This window comes from Drosophila biarmipes, chromosome 3L (genome assembly GCF_025231255.1).
Source record: "Drosophila biarmipes strain raj3 chromosome 3L, RU_DBia_V1.1, whole genome shotgun sequence".
Taxonomy (NCBI): domain Eukaryota; kingdom Metazoa; phylum Arthropoda; class Insecta; order Diptera; family Drosophilidae; genus Drosophila; species Drosophila biarmipes.
In genome coordinates this window covers 15,358,912-15,372,404 of record NC_066613.1, presented here as the reverse complement: position 1 = coordinate 15,372,404, position 13,493 = coordinate 15,358,912, and the positions used below count along the sequence as shown (strand labels likewise).

At 42.1% G+C, this 13,493-nt stretch overlaps 3 protein-coding genes across 7 annotated transcripts; 1 reads left to right on the top strand and 2 right to left on the bottom strand.

Moving 5' to 3' along the window:
* Positions 1-2,601: 2,601 nt before the first annotated feature.
* On the top strand, positions 2,602-3,221 carry LOC108034668 (uncharacterized). The gene is made up of 3 exons (XM_017109606.3): positions 2,602-2,773; positions 2,837-2,904; positions 2,959-3,221. Exons 1-3 carry the CDS (start codon positions 2,677-2,679, stop codon positions 3,172-3,174), a joined length of 381 nt encoding a protein of 126 aa, XP_016965095.1. The 5' UTR covers positions 2,602-2,676; the 3' UTR covers positions 3,175-3,221.
* Positions 3,222-7,106: 3,885 nt separating this feature from the next.
* Positions 7,107-8,515, bottom strand: LOC108034565 (lipase member H-A). Of its 4 annotated transcripts, none has more exons than XM_017109495.3 (4): positions 8,250-8,515; positions 7,686-8,150; positions 7,439-7,631; positions 7,107-7,349 (listed from the first exon to the last, which is right to left on the bottom strand). In XM_017109495.3, exons 1-4 carry the CDS (start codon positions 8,476-8,478, stop codon positions 7,277-7,279), a joined length of 960 nt encoding a protein of 319 aa, XP_016964984.1. In that variant the 5' UTR covers positions 8,479-8,515; the 3' UTR covers positions 7,107-7,276. The 4 variants fall into 4 exon arrangements, with proteins under 4 accessions (XP_016964984.1, XP_043950792.1, XP_016964985.1 ...); XM_044094857.2 differs by having other exon boundaries at positions 7,439-7,562; XM_017109496.3 differs by having other exon boundaries at positions 7,707-8,150.
* A 104-nt stretch (positions 8,516-8,619) lies between these two features.
* LOC108035642 (fibrinogen-like protein 1) lies at positions 8,620-12,299 on the bottom strand. 2 transcript variants are annotated; one of them, XM_017111347.3, is made up of 5 exons: positions 11,981-12,299; positions 10,967-11,097; positions 10,223-10,434; positions 9,933-10,116; positions 8,620-9,546 (listed from the first exon to the last, which is right to left on the bottom strand). In XM_017111347.3, the coding sequence occupies exons 1-5, from the start codon at positions 12,149-12,151 to the stop codon at positions 8,787-8,789; spliced, it is 1,458 nt and encodes a 485-aa protein (XP_016966836.1). In that variant the 5' UTR covers positions 12,152-12,299; the 3' UTR covers positions 8,620-8,786. The 2 variants fall into 2 exon arrangements, with proteins under 2 accessions (XP_016966836.1, XP_016966837.1); XM_017111348.3 differs by having other exon boundaries at positions 10,301-10,434; positions 11,981-12,298.
* Between the last annotated feature and the right edge of the window lie 1,194 nt (positions 12,300-13,493).

Genomic DNA, 13,493 nt, shown 5'->3' with positions numbered 1-13,493 from the left:
GACAGTCTCCAAGGAAATGGCTCTGCGCTTGATTGATTCCACTTGGCGGCACTTGCCGATAAAGAAGGACAAGTTCCCAAATGATTCCGATTTATTCGGGCCGTGCACCGTCAACCTGGAGTTCTCCAAGACCCAGAGATTACGCGGCAATTTGTTTTGTGTGCGCACTTTCTGGGAAATATTTTCATAATTTCTTCGGCTTAACCTTATCTCTCGAATGTATTTGTTTGCATAATGCGAGGGTAATTGAAATCCCAGCCGGCAGAGGCAGGGCCACCTTGAATTCCGTCTAACTCGGCGGTTAGATCGGTGATATGGCTTAGAAAAACCGAATAATCGGGGCCCCGAAATCGGCATTCTATGCAAATTCATCCGAGCTGCAAGATGCAACTGCGAAATTTATGCGAATGCTAATCAAGTTAACACCGCAGCCGTTGTCGTCTGACAATTTTTAAGTGCGTATCTGTGTCGCGGCGGCGGCTGCGGCGGCTGCGGCGGCAACAATTATTAATGATTTCGCTAAATGTTACAGAAAATAATGACAGCCCAGTGCTGTGCAGCTCCACAAATTACAAATGCACACAAAATGCCTTTTGGATTTGGGACTTCGTATTTCGGTTTTGGTTTTCGCTTTGCCTTTCAACACCTCGCAGCCCACATTTCGTTCCCAGTTGAATGAGTGATTCGACATGTTCCGAGTGGGCGGCCCGCCTGAGGGCGTGTCATTTTTCAGTTGGGGGCGGGGGGCGTGTCAAAGGGGGCGGGGGGGGCTTGACTACGAACAGCAGGCGGCTGATTCTTCCCCAGCTTCACGGGCACTTTTTTGACATTTAGCGCGTGCGCAAACGCAGAAAGAAAGAGTCATGGTCTGAGCATCTAACGATCTTTGGCACGGCGAGAAAAATATAAAAACTATATAAAAATAACTATATTAATTTTCAATATCCTATACATTTTTTATAGACCATAGACCTATCGAACCAATTTTACAATTATTATTTTTGGGTCCAAATCAATTCTCTATTAATCACATAACTATCAAATTATAAATTGAGCAATATCAACCATATTATTTATACCCCAAATAAACCTTTTTAGTATGAATACCACAATACTATTTTTGGAAAATGTTTATTTTTGCTTTGAAAATATTACCCATTTCTTAGATCTGGTAACCATTTGTGGTACAATCGATAGTCTATTAATATTATCACTATTGATGACAGAATGTGTCATTTATACCCTAAATAAACCTTTTTAATATACCATTCAAAATCATATAAAAACTTTTAGAAAATTTGGGCCATTGAGTCACGGATCACTTGGAATTAGGATCAGGGGCTAAAATTTTCTCCCAGTGTTGGGCCTCCATAATATTCCCGTTTCCCTATCCCACTTCAGGTGTCGGAAAGATGAGCCCCCAGTGCGGTACTCCTCCGACATCATCTCTATGATCGCGTTAATCACCTTTCGAGCCCACTCGAGGCGAAATAAAACGATATGGCACTCGAGATCTGGGGATCTCCGTGGTATGGGCATGGGGATGGGGATGGGGGCTCCTTACGAGCGACATCATTGCTTACTCAGCAGGTTTCGCTCTGGGTCGCAACTATTTTGGGGGGGCTCGAAGCTGCTAATGATGCGACTGCACAATTGAAATGAAATTAATTTTACGCGGCAATTAATTAAAGCGCGGCTGTGGGCAGCAGACGCAGAGAAAGCCAAGGCCTCCCACGCCAAGCTCATCATCTTCTGGCTCTAACTACGGCCAATCATAATTATTAATTGGGCTAACACGTCTCTCCGCTTTTGGGGTTGTGAAATCTGTTGAAAGCCTCCGCTTTGCCTTGGCCAAAAGCCATAAACCACTGATACACCATAAATGCGACGACGCACAAAACAATTGCACCGAAATGATATAAATTCGTGTGAAATTAAATCATAAACGTAACAATAATCTGGCCAAACCCTGAAACCCACCAGCTCAACACTACGTCAGACCTCGCAGACACCGGCCAGACTTCAGACACTATTCGATTCGATATTCGACACTGACACCGAAAGCGAAAACAAACACAAATGCGGAGCAGCCGAAAATTTCCATAGGATTTTCTATCGATTTTTATGGCGAATCGGAAAAGTTTTCCAATGCCGAGAACTTTTCTTCGAATGCGACATGCAAATTATGAAATTTGTTTGGTGAACCCAAATTCCCACTAAATTTCCATATAAGGGCTGTGTTTCTTATATATTTGCTTATCTTTTTTGTTGTGTAGCGGTGATAAAAAGCCTTATCTGCGCGTTTTCGTTTACAATGCTCCCCATCAAACGATTTTCTGTTGATTTTTATGGGCAATCGGAAAAGTTTAGTTAGCGCCAATTCGCCCTAAACTTGCTTTATGGTTTGATTTTGATTGGGGGCCTGATAAGAGTGGTTTTCTGAAGAAAGGCAGCTGAGATCTTTTGTCTCAATTGGGAACACGTTTTCAAAAAATCATACTTCTAATTGGTTTTCCTTCTTTGGTTTACTTCAGAAGTTAGGATTTTCCAATTTGGACCCTTTTTCAAATCCATTTCATTTTATTTAAGTACAAGGGGCCTTGATTTTAGTGCTACTTCATACTCATTTCCTTCACAACACCTTTCTCTCTAGTCTCCTGCTTACAAAATTCCAAAATGAGTCCAAATTCACGGTGCTGCCTTATATTGCTCTTCATCGCGGTATCTTTCTTGTTTCTCCAGCTAGCCGATAATTACATAAAACATAAGGAGCGTGAGTTAAAAACTTGAATATTTAGAATAAATATATCTTATAGATATTTCCTTTCCCAAAAAGCCATTCTGGTATCCCACAGCCAAGAGATCCAGGAGATCCAAGACGACTTGGTCCATCGGGCAGATAGTGTAAGTAGTGAGGCTTCCTAAGAGGTTTCTGTGGCATCGCTAATCCCCCAAAAGTGCACCATAGAGAAACTGGTGGTCGACGACTCCGAGGAGTATCTGCAGATCAGTTGCCATGTGGATGACCTGCCAGAGGGCTATGTGAGGAGGCTGAAGCCCGTCGACCATGGCCGCAGTTTCTTCCTGAACCAGCGCATTCCAAAGCCCCTGAAGCGCCAGTGGAATTTCCGAGTGCCCACGGAGGCCGTGAATGGACTCAGTGCGCTGACTTGATTGATTCGACGACCCCGCTAGACTGATAAAGAAAATGTCAAAAGCGAGCCTATCACTTTGATTTCTTCTAAGGGCCTGACCACCGGGGGATTTCAATTAATCCGCGGGGTCAGCATAGAGGGAGCCGCTACCGAATGATCGGCAATGATCGGTGATCCCGGGGCCTTTGTCTTTAATGAGCTTATCCATCATCGCGGTCACAGCTCCCAGCCACTTCAGCTCATCTGTCACAGGGCTAATAGGTTTCATTAGTCATCTCCAATCGTCCGGTTTATCAGCTGCTCTTTTCTGGTCATTTCTCAGCGTCTCCCAAAAGCCGACCGGGGGAAAGAAACGTATTTTCTGTTTTGGTTTTTGCCTCAGTTTGGCTTTTTACCTTTGCCACCTTTTCGCTTTGGGGCCTTGCGTGTCGACAGCAATTTTCACCTTAATTATTTTTGGTGGCAGGAGTCGTCGGTGGTGGACGAGGATGTGTCCAGCACGCGCTAATGTTTAATATCCGCCAGGATAATGGAGGGGGTTTCTCGCAATGGAGGGCAGGGGAAAAGAGCACCCCGAAGAGGACACCCAGTCCAAAAGCAGACCAGACAGTTATGCAAATTTCCGACTTTATTTGTACACCAAAAGGAGAAAAAAACCGCCCCGCCAGGGGAATACCCAGTGACGCCCAGCAGTTGTGGAAAATTTTCAATAATTTCTACTTACGCAAATGTAATAAGTCAAGGTGTCAAGCTAATAAATATGAACCATAAATATCCAAAAAATATTCAAATTTATATTGCAGTTCAATAAATTGGCGCCATTAAAGCACATCGAATTTGTTATATGGCGAAAAAAATAAACAATAAATCGGTATTTGAATATTCATAAAAGCTAGTGCGTAAATTCTATAAATTATTTATATGAAAAAAATGAAAACGTACTTTGAAAACCTTGAAAAATGTATTAAAAAAATTGAAAAAATATGGGTAGGTTTCTTACATTTTTATTGTAACAATATTGTAGAACCTTGGAGATTTTTATTACAGATTGAAAGGAAACGAAATAGAAATGAATATGGAAACAAGATCAGCTCTGTTGGTTTACTTTCTCCGTATGCCAGCCATACAATTCAGATAATCTTCATTAGATTATTTTTCGATACTTTAAATAAACATTTATACGAACTAAAATACACCCTTGGTCCTACCTAAACCTTCTACTATCCAAATACCCCCGAAAGTCACAGAGCATCTGCAAAACGGAAGCGAAGCGTGTGCTCGTAAATTATTGTGGCCTCACACAGATACAAAGCACACACACAGACAGAAGCAGGGACACCCACAGGATGTCAGCTAGATGTTCCCCTGTGTGTGAGTGTGCCTGTGTTTGCTTGCCCATTTGGGCCATCGTCCTTTCGTGTCCTGGCTGTCTAACATTGTCCGTTCATTGTCTTGCCATGGCCTGTTTTTTGAGAGTTGGAAAGGTGGAAATGCGGGAAAATGGGGGCTGCAGGGCTGGGGGTTTCCTTTCTGTTTGCCATTCAATATTGGCGCCATTGCGGCCGCCTCCCGCGACTCCTTGCAGGACCTGGCCTCGCTTTCCTCTCTGCCATAAAATGTTCAATTAGTTAATGAAAAATTTTCCAATTGGAAAACAACATTCGTGTCAGGATGTGGGAGAGGGGTCTTTCGCCTTTGTAGAATATGCCTTCAGGTCGGAAATTTATGCATGTGATTTATGCACAACAACGATTGCCAATTACAATATCATTTCTCTTCTTGTCTCCTCGGCTTTGTGTTTGCATTTGTTCATTTTGTCCGCCTTGGGGCTCCTTTTTCTGCCTTTTTTACCTGTATCTTTTGCGGCGAGGGTGCGTGTGTGGGGTGCCATTAAGAAATGTGTCAAAACATGTGAGGAATTATATAAGTTGAAATGCGACAGCGGGGGTTAGCCAGTAAGAGCAGAATGGAAAGAGGACGGGGAACTGGCCTCAGAAATAATTGATTTTTACTTCCTCCAAAAATGTTGGTATAAACATGATCTTTGCAAATTTGTATTTCAAAAAAATACAAATTTCACGATTTTACTGTTGGTATGTCCTTTGGAAATCCATCAAATATTTATAGATTTTTGTATGCCATCGTTATTCCCCATATTAATGGAGTTTACCTTTGTCTGAGCTCAAGCTCGTCTCAAATCTGAATTAGAGCAGAACATTGGTCATTGGCACGAGCCCTACCAGACCTCTCAAGCCCCTTTGACCCCACTTTAGCCCCCTTAACCCCGGGCAGCCCCCACTGCTCGAACCATCCAACCATTCAGACATCGCCAGAATCAAAAGTCAACAACTCTCGCTTTGTTTTACTTTCCCAGCAAACAGAAATTAAAGCCAGAGGAAGAGCAAAACGAGTGGCGGACAGGAAAAGCCAACGCATGACACAAATTTCAGGGAAGGAAGGTGGTGGCAGAACAAAAAGCGGACTGCCGTGGAAATGGGGAAAACGCGACAAGGCAAATGATGGAAATATTGAGAACGCATATGAGAAGAGCAAAAAGCCAAATAAAAATATAAAAAACAGTCGAGACTTTGGCGCGCGGCATTCGGTAAACAAAGGAAAAACATTCAGCAAACAGAAACGGAAAACAGAAACTCGCTGGTTGACCGAGCATCAATAGAGCGGCTAACTTGCTGGATTTTCACTACGGAAAAGCTGGGGAAAAACAAAGGAAAAGCTCGGCGCAAATGCGGGAGTTTCCTGTGCAGGGCGGCTAATGAAGCCTGAAATCGATTTGTGGACTGGATGCAGAGCTAGGTGGGGAGGTGATCTTATACCGATCGATTGAAGGGTGATCGCCGCCGAACCACTGAACCACTTTATCCACCTGAGCCACCTGCTACACCTGTGCCACCCACCTTTTCCGCGGGTCTCCGGTGGGTATCCCATCGACAGCCAGCTGTTGCCATCTCGAAATCCCCAAATTTACAGCATTCCTCCTCCTTTTAGTGGCTCTGGCCTTTTCACCGGGAATTTACGATCGCTGCCTTTGTTTACTTCTCCTCATTGGTGCTCTTTTTATTGGCCTGTCCTTCTATATGCTTGCCTCAAGACGTGCCACACGCATTCCGAGCACTGAGGGAAAATTCTACCAATCATCAAGAAAGTTTACACTACTATTTTTGTAGTCGTAAACACTTTTTTATAGTAACTTGTCTTACCGCAATGGAAGATTTCCTTTTTATGGTAGTGAACTTTTTTAAATTCAATCTGAGAACTGCCTTAAAATATTCTAATTTTATGTTATGATTTCTGTTTCTGGGAACTTTTTTTTTAGTGCAATTGTCTGATTCCAACGCACAGGAAACAAAAGCGGGCCACAAGCACCACCGATCCGCCGAACCACCGCACCACCGAACCACCGAGGCCGAGGTGTCAAGTGCTGCGCGTTATCTTCTGCGGTTGCTGCCTCTTGTTTGTAGGCCAACTCTTCCTCGGGTGGCAAGTTGGGATCCAAGGGGCCAAGACCGCCGACGAGTCTGCTTCTCGAATTGCGTCAAAAATTATCGCCATTAAATGTAGATGAGCGTTTAGTTGTAAAGTTATTGGCCCATAAATAACCCCCGGCTCTGTAGTTATCCGCGTCCAGGGATCTCGAAGAATCCCGGAGAGGGGTTTGTTTGTTCTCTTCATTCATAAAATGAATGTGATTTATGAACCGATGGGCTTGCGGATCTTTAGATTGCGGGCTCTAATAAGGATGATGGTCGCGGCAAATTGAAAATCATTTGCTGATTGAGCAGGAATTTAGAGAAATAAAATATGGCTGGTCTGTGGAGGGGGCGGTGAAATTTGATTACTCCTTACCTGGCGGAAATTAGTGTGTCGGCGGGGCCGAGGGAAATTTTGTAATGAATCGTAAATGTAAGTGCCTTTAAGTAAAAAAGATAGAAGTGCTTAGATGACTTCTTTTTTATTGAGTGATATCTGGAAGTTCTTATTCATTGGAAATTTGTTTGGAAGGGGGTTTCCCCAATGATATTGCCAGACGGTTTGAAAAATAAGGATAGTCCACACCTAGGGGGACAGCTGGCGCCATCTGTTGTTGAAAATCAAAGGGAATACTAAAGCCGTGAGTTCCTGCCCTGGCCGTAGGGTGGCGCTCCGTTAGTTGCCAAATAATAATACAAGGTGGCGCTAAGAAGCGTTGCCAGAAGGAAAAAGAAGAAAGAGTGGCGCCTTAATTTAAAAATTCAAATGAAAATATTGCACATTTCTTTACTAACCTGCGACTCACATTTTCACCCATAAAAACACTATCTGCATTATCCGTATTATTAGCCTGAGATTTTTCCCTTAAGCAATCCTCAACGTGTCGACTCTTAATGGCCTTCAAACTGCAACGAATCGCTGGAAAATTTTTGGACATTCCAATTGATTCAGCGTAAAACATAACAGCTCTGTTATGACTGCAACTATCTAATAATTATTAGTAAAAAATCATAAAAATAAAAAAAGGCTAGAAAATCTTACAAGCCTCATGAAGTAGCTTACTGGCTGCAACAACATCCACATTTTCGCATCCAGGTTGAGGAGCAAGCCCGAAATTCGGGTAAAAGTCCACAGTTCCTCGGGGTCTTATGTCCCCAAACAAGGGATAATCCGTGTGTATGACATCCACGAATTGGGCAGCATTCGAGTGCAAACTGTCGTCCGATCGACTGGAGAAAAGCGGAAGAGCAGGATCCAAACCTGTAACTCTGCCCAAAGTTCCATTGAAGTAACGTCCAATTAGTCCGGCGATGTGAGCCCCCAAGCTGTGACCTATGATATGGACTCCTTCTAGGTTTATGCCATGTCTCTGAAGGAATTCCTCCAGTAATTTCGCCAGAACTCGAGCCACTTTCTTCACTGCCAAGCGCGAGGTTGGATAATCCAAATTGGCCACTGGACCCCAGTCAGCCACTAGAACATTCTCAAATCCCTGGGCAGTGTAAGCTAGTGGATTTTGAAGTTGTAATTAAAATCAACAGATCAATAGTGATCATTTCACTTTACGAATTTCTTTCTTGATGCTGTTCCTCCCCAAATTCTTACCATTTCTTAGAGGCATAATAGAGCCATGGGTGCGCGATCCCAGATAACCGTGCACAATCAACTTGACCGACTCCACCGATTCCACATGATCCACATTCTCCAAGGTGACATCGGCAGAGGCTTTCAGATAGTAAATATTACTTTGACTTAACAAAGAGTCCAGTAAAGCAGCTTGTAGTCCCAGAAACTGGCAGATCATCGGCACCAGACAAAAGCTGGTCTTGGCCATGTCTGGAGAGAGCAACGAATCCCCATGGAATAACTATGCCTTCCAACCGAACCCCATCCATTTATACCCCTAAACCGGCGTGCGTTTCGCTAATCGACCGATTAGGGGAAATCTCCCAGAGATGACGTACTTCCAGGCGGGTAGTTGTAACACTACTGTATTAACTAGGTATTAAGTAATTTTCCATAAATATTACACACACACGCACGGAGAGATTCAAAGCTAAAGCTAGGGTTAAAATGCATGCAAACGATTGTGGATAGTCCCTGATGTCGGAGATGGCAGTTGGATACAGATGGTCGTCCATCCTATCGCCTGTAGTCGTCCGAGGATTCGGGCACGGGGCGTATCATCCAGCGGACGCTTTTTAGGGAATCCTGGCCCGAGAAGGTGTCCCACCACATGCCAGTTTCCACAGCTTGACCCTGGTTCCGGGTGATATACTGGCCGAACAAGTTGCTGGTGGCGCAGTTAACAAACCACCCGGCTCCCTTGTGCTTCAGGGCGCAGTTGCACTCGATGCAGTTGTCATTATCCTGGTCCACAGTGCTGAACCTGGCGCCGGCATGGTAGGACAGGGAGTCGCCCGCCGGCGTTTCCGAGCCCTCCTGGAAGTGGCCCAACACACTGAGGGGATACAGCTCCCTTTCGCTGCCGATGGCAAAGACCGAATATTGCGCAATCGCCTCGTTGCCCGCAAAGTCCTCCAAGACGATCTGCAGTTCGTGCAAAGACGAGGCGGTCAGGGCATGCAGCTTGTTTAGGCCAATGAAGAAGTCCCCGACCAGGTTGCCGAAGCCATCTCGGTAGTCCAGCCAGCCGCGCTCGAAGCTCACATTGTCGGAGCTGCGACTCATGATAACCGTCCAGTCACCATCGCACATCACGTAGAAGGACTCCGAGTCGGGGGACAGTCGCAGCTTCAGGATCCCCTCCTGGCTCTGGAAGCCGTTCTTGCAGCTGCTGGGCAAATTCTGGCCAGATGCAGGACCAGTTATTTCAGGCGGACCGTAGAGGACTGGCGGCTGTACTGCATTCGATTTTTTGCCTTTTCCCCGAAGTTGAATTCTAAAATATAAATATTTGTGTGGGACAGTTTTAGTATAAAATACATGAGGTTACATTTTACTTTTCAAAAAAGTACTGCATTTCTATACTTCCTTACAGTTTTCTTGATGATACATTTTTTATAGACTTTCTTAAATAAATAAAGAACGAGAGAGATTGGCATTCCCTATTTTTTTATTTTTTTCCCAAACAGAATTCTTTGCAAAACTTGTTACTATATTTACTTATTTCGTTATCATGGAAATTGGGCTGTTATTAGATAAGAAGCCCTCTTGATAACAACCGAAAATGAGTAAAAAATGTATAATATCGCATAAACCAAAAACTTTCCTTCATTGATTTAAAAAAATATTTATATCTTCAACTATTAATTTCTTGTTACTTACTTAATAAGCTTTGCAAGGTTGCCTACTTCAATCTGCGTGGCTCTGCCCTGCAGTGCAGTGGAGGTCAAAAGAGTGGCCAAGGCATCCAGGCGCTGCGCTACACTTATGCTGGATTCATTGAATACAGGGATTCCCGATTCGGAGTACTGATCCTGTGGAGCATCACGTTCAGTCCGCGATAAATCTGTTTAGAAATATTTTTGGTTACTAGAAATTATGATAATAGGAAAATTAAACAGGCTGGGAGACAACAACACAACATCTAACATAAACATCAGCTACTAAGTTACCCTTCATCTTTAAGCGATTGATTAGCTTGTGTTTTAGCTCCCTAACAGGCCGGGAACCGAACACTTTATCGGTTTCACCTTTAAGCTCATCCAAGGTGTTCCTCGAAAGTCGTTGGATGTGCTCAAAGCTGTCTAATCGCTGCTTGAAGTCCAGTTGCTGGACCTTCATAGATTCCATTCGTGCAGAACTGCTCTCCACCAGCCGGTCCAATCTGCAAAAATAATAATATATATAATACATATATAAATATATGTATAAATACATATATAAATAATCAAAGAGCTTTGTTTTCTATAAGAGTGCCCCAATTAAACGAATTCCCATGGGTCCAGAAACTGATAAAGCTATAGGAGATTTGTTTAAATGTTTAACATTTCCAGTTTTTTATTTCTAACAAAAATTATCGATTGGCGGACACAAAGAAAGTGATATATTAGCTAAACAATCTTAACGATGAGAACCAATGTATAAACACTCTGCGGATGCGAAAACAAGGGAATCAGCAGGGGATTTCTGCGAAGCAACCAATTTGACCCAAAAAGATTACCAGATGGTGCTCAACGATGACTTCATACGAAGAAACATAATTAAAAGACTGGCTGTTTGAACATCACTGCACACGAAATTCCTATGCCAAATTATTCGCAGTGTCACAGAAAAATTTCCAAAAGGAATTGGCTAGACGCTGTTTTGTTTTACCGGTTTTTACGAAAATATTTCTATGCTAAACCAGTTCCTCTCACTTCTGATCGATCACTTCCAGGCGATGGCGCTGGTCCTCGTCCAAGGTCACCAAGATCCCAACGCGATCGTGCAGATTGGTCATCATCTCCTTGTAGTCGCATTTCGGAGGACTCGTGGGGCTCGTATAACTCTGGAGTTTGGCGAAACAAAACAGGGAGACGATGTATTAAAAGCAAACACGAGGCCAGCGCATTGAACTTGTTCTGGCCCGGCCAAAACGAAACCTGCTGGCCAAAAGTCAGGCGAGTCACCAAGCTTGAAATTCACATTACAGTAGGCGATCGAAAGAGCCAACATCTCGTTATGCTAAATGGTTTTTTGCAATTCGAACAAAGGTATCATTTACTTATACGTTTCTCTCCAAGTTTGATGCTTGGCAGGCCACTTAAATAAAACACTTTGGCAAGCTTTTATATTTGGGTCTTTTAAATGATTTTGACGTCGTTAACATTGGTTATTCTTAGCTTTTTTCTTTCATCATTGTCAGCATTAAATATTGCTCAATCTTTGGACTTTTACGTATAACGTGGTAAATAACAAATAAACATTTCGGAATGAAATTTGAAATTATTTATTATTGTTTTTATTTTTTAAATGCATTATATTTTTTATAAACACTGGTAATTTATAGCCTTATTTCTTTTTTCTTCCATTTTTTTTAAACAAATACCAATCATTTCTATATAAAATTATACATTGTTTTTATTTCGTGTTTTGTATTTTAAAGCATTATAATTTATTTGTTTTATTCATTTATTATTTATAGCACTTTTTCTTTCATTATTGTCCGCATAAAATATTGGTTCAACTTCAGACTTTTATTTATCACTTGGTAAATAATAAACAAAAAGTTCAAAAGAAAATTTGAAATTATTTTTATATTTCCTAAATGATTTCGAAATTTGGTCGTTAAATTTGGTGACCTTTGGTGTTAATTATAATTTTTTGTGTTGAAAACACTATTGCTAATTAGTCTTCCGATCGTCTGCCTTTTGTGTATCACTGTAACGCACTCGGAAGTTGTTGCGCATGTGCGACCGTGTTTGGTTGAGTCGGTGGTTACGAGGTGGGAGCGGTGGGCGCTCAGTTGCCTCGGGGACTTCTAGCACGGATCCCGAGCCAAAGCCGCAGATGACCGCCAGCACCATGACGACGGCCATCGCCACTAATTGGGGCCTCATCATGTCACTTTGTTTACGTTTCGCTACAAACAAACAAATCACTGGCAATCATTCAAGACTTGGCACCTATCCCTGGTTTCACGCAAGATCTGTATAGAACAGGAGGTCTATACGACCGTTTCGGTTAGTATTCGCGAAGAAACTGATTGTTGTTTAACATTCATTCGATGATCGCAGCTCTTCGAGTGGAGAAGCTTTTCTCGCAGAAAAGCTTTTTTGTCAGATGTTTGAAGAGTAGGTCTTTTTCAGAGGGATCATCTTTGTTTATACACACCTCGGTCTTGCAGTCTCGGTAAAATCCCCGTGGTGTTTTGGCCTTTTTGGGATGTCAATCAGTCGGTATACTACTGAACACTTCGCTCACGGCATAACGATTCGCAACTCGTCTTGTAGAGAACTATGAACACGAGCTAAGAATTATAAATTGACTATGCAAAAACGAGGGGGATCGAAATACCTCTAAGAACTACTAGTCTTGAGCTCAACTTTACTCTTTAGTTCTGGTAAAATTTTAATGCTAATTAGTTAGGCCAAGATTAGCTCTTGCATCAGGTATGGTAATATTTCGTTATTAACAATTATAATTAGCTCGTTTAGCATCACTTCTAATAAAATTTAACGCTATTAAAGACCAGCTCTAAGGGTACAAAGAATAAGTGAGTATGTATAAGTGAAATATGATAACATATATTATATAATTATATATTACACAATATTATTTATTAAGAAATAATAAATTTTTAGAAATTAATCAGCAGATATAATATAAGTTGAGAAAAAAGGTGTGGAAAAATCTGCTAAGAGAAAAAGCAGCTACAAATTAATTCTGACTTAAAATGTAAAGTAGTATATTTTTTGCACAGACACCAAAGATATTATTTTGTACTCATAATTGTTAACACAAGTATTGATTATAATATTACAGAAAATCGGATTGTTTTAAACTTGAACTACTAGCAAGCATATCTAAAGTGTCATGCAATTCTGTAGATTTTTTCTTGTAAATTGGGTAAAATGCGTAAAATTTTTAACTGGCAGTAAACCTACTTTTAAAGAGCTCCTCGTGTTAAGTCATTAATGTTAAGTGCTAGATTATTTTACTGCATGCCACTGAAGCTACGGATATTCCTACCTCACCGTCAAGATTACCTACGCAGTTTGAATGCCAATAATATGCAAATCGCATTCATTGACCGTTTCAGTAAGCCTGCCTCAACTTGGCGTCACTTCCATATATTAAACCACATATTATAGAAAAGGGCATGCCGCAGTATGCGATGAGTAATCGGAGGTTGGGAGATGCATTCAGACACTCAAGACATCGCCCCCTGTGATTTTCCCAAGA

Excerpts from the sequence above, each read along its gene's own strand:
- LOC108034668 (XM_017109606.3), top strand. The coding sequence starts at position 2,677 with ATGAGTCCAAATTCACGGTGCTGCCTTATATTGCTCTTCATCGCGGTA. Across the intron at positions 2,774-2,836 it reads TTACATAAAACATAAGGAGC|CCATTCTGGTATCCCACAGC; the intron begins GTGAGTTAAAAA and ends TTTCCCAAAAAG. Across the intron at positions 2,905-2,958 it reads TGGTCCATCGGGCAGATAGT|TGCACCATAGAGAAACTGGT; the intron begins GTAAGTAGTGAG and ends ATCCCCCAAAAG.
- LOC108034565 (XM_017109495.3), bottom strand. The coding sequence starts at position 8,478 with ATGGCCAAGACCAGCTTTTGTCTGGTGCCGATGATCTGCCAGTTTCTG. Across the intron at positions 8,151-8,249 it reads TATTATGCCTCTAAGAAATG|CTTACACTGCCCAGGGATTT; the intron begins GTAAGAATTTGG and ends AAAATCCACTAG. Across the intron at positions 7,632-7,685 it reads TAAGCTACTTCATGAGGCTT|ATAGTTGCAGTCATAACAGA; the intron begins GTAAGATTTTCT and ends AATAATTATTAG.
- LOC108035642 (XM_017111347.3), bottom strand. The coding sequence starts at position 12,151 with ATGATGAGGCCCCAATTAGTGGCGATGGCCGTCGTCATGGTGCTGGCG. Across the intron at positions 10,117-10,222 it reads CAATCGCTTAAAGATGAAGG|ATTTATCGCGGACTGAACGT; the intron begins GTAACTTAGTAG and ends ATTTCTAAACAG. Across the intron at positions 9,547-9,932 it reads AACCTTGCAAAGCTTATTAA|AATTCAACTTCGGGGAAAAG; the intron begins GTAAGTAACAAG and ends TTTATATTTTAG.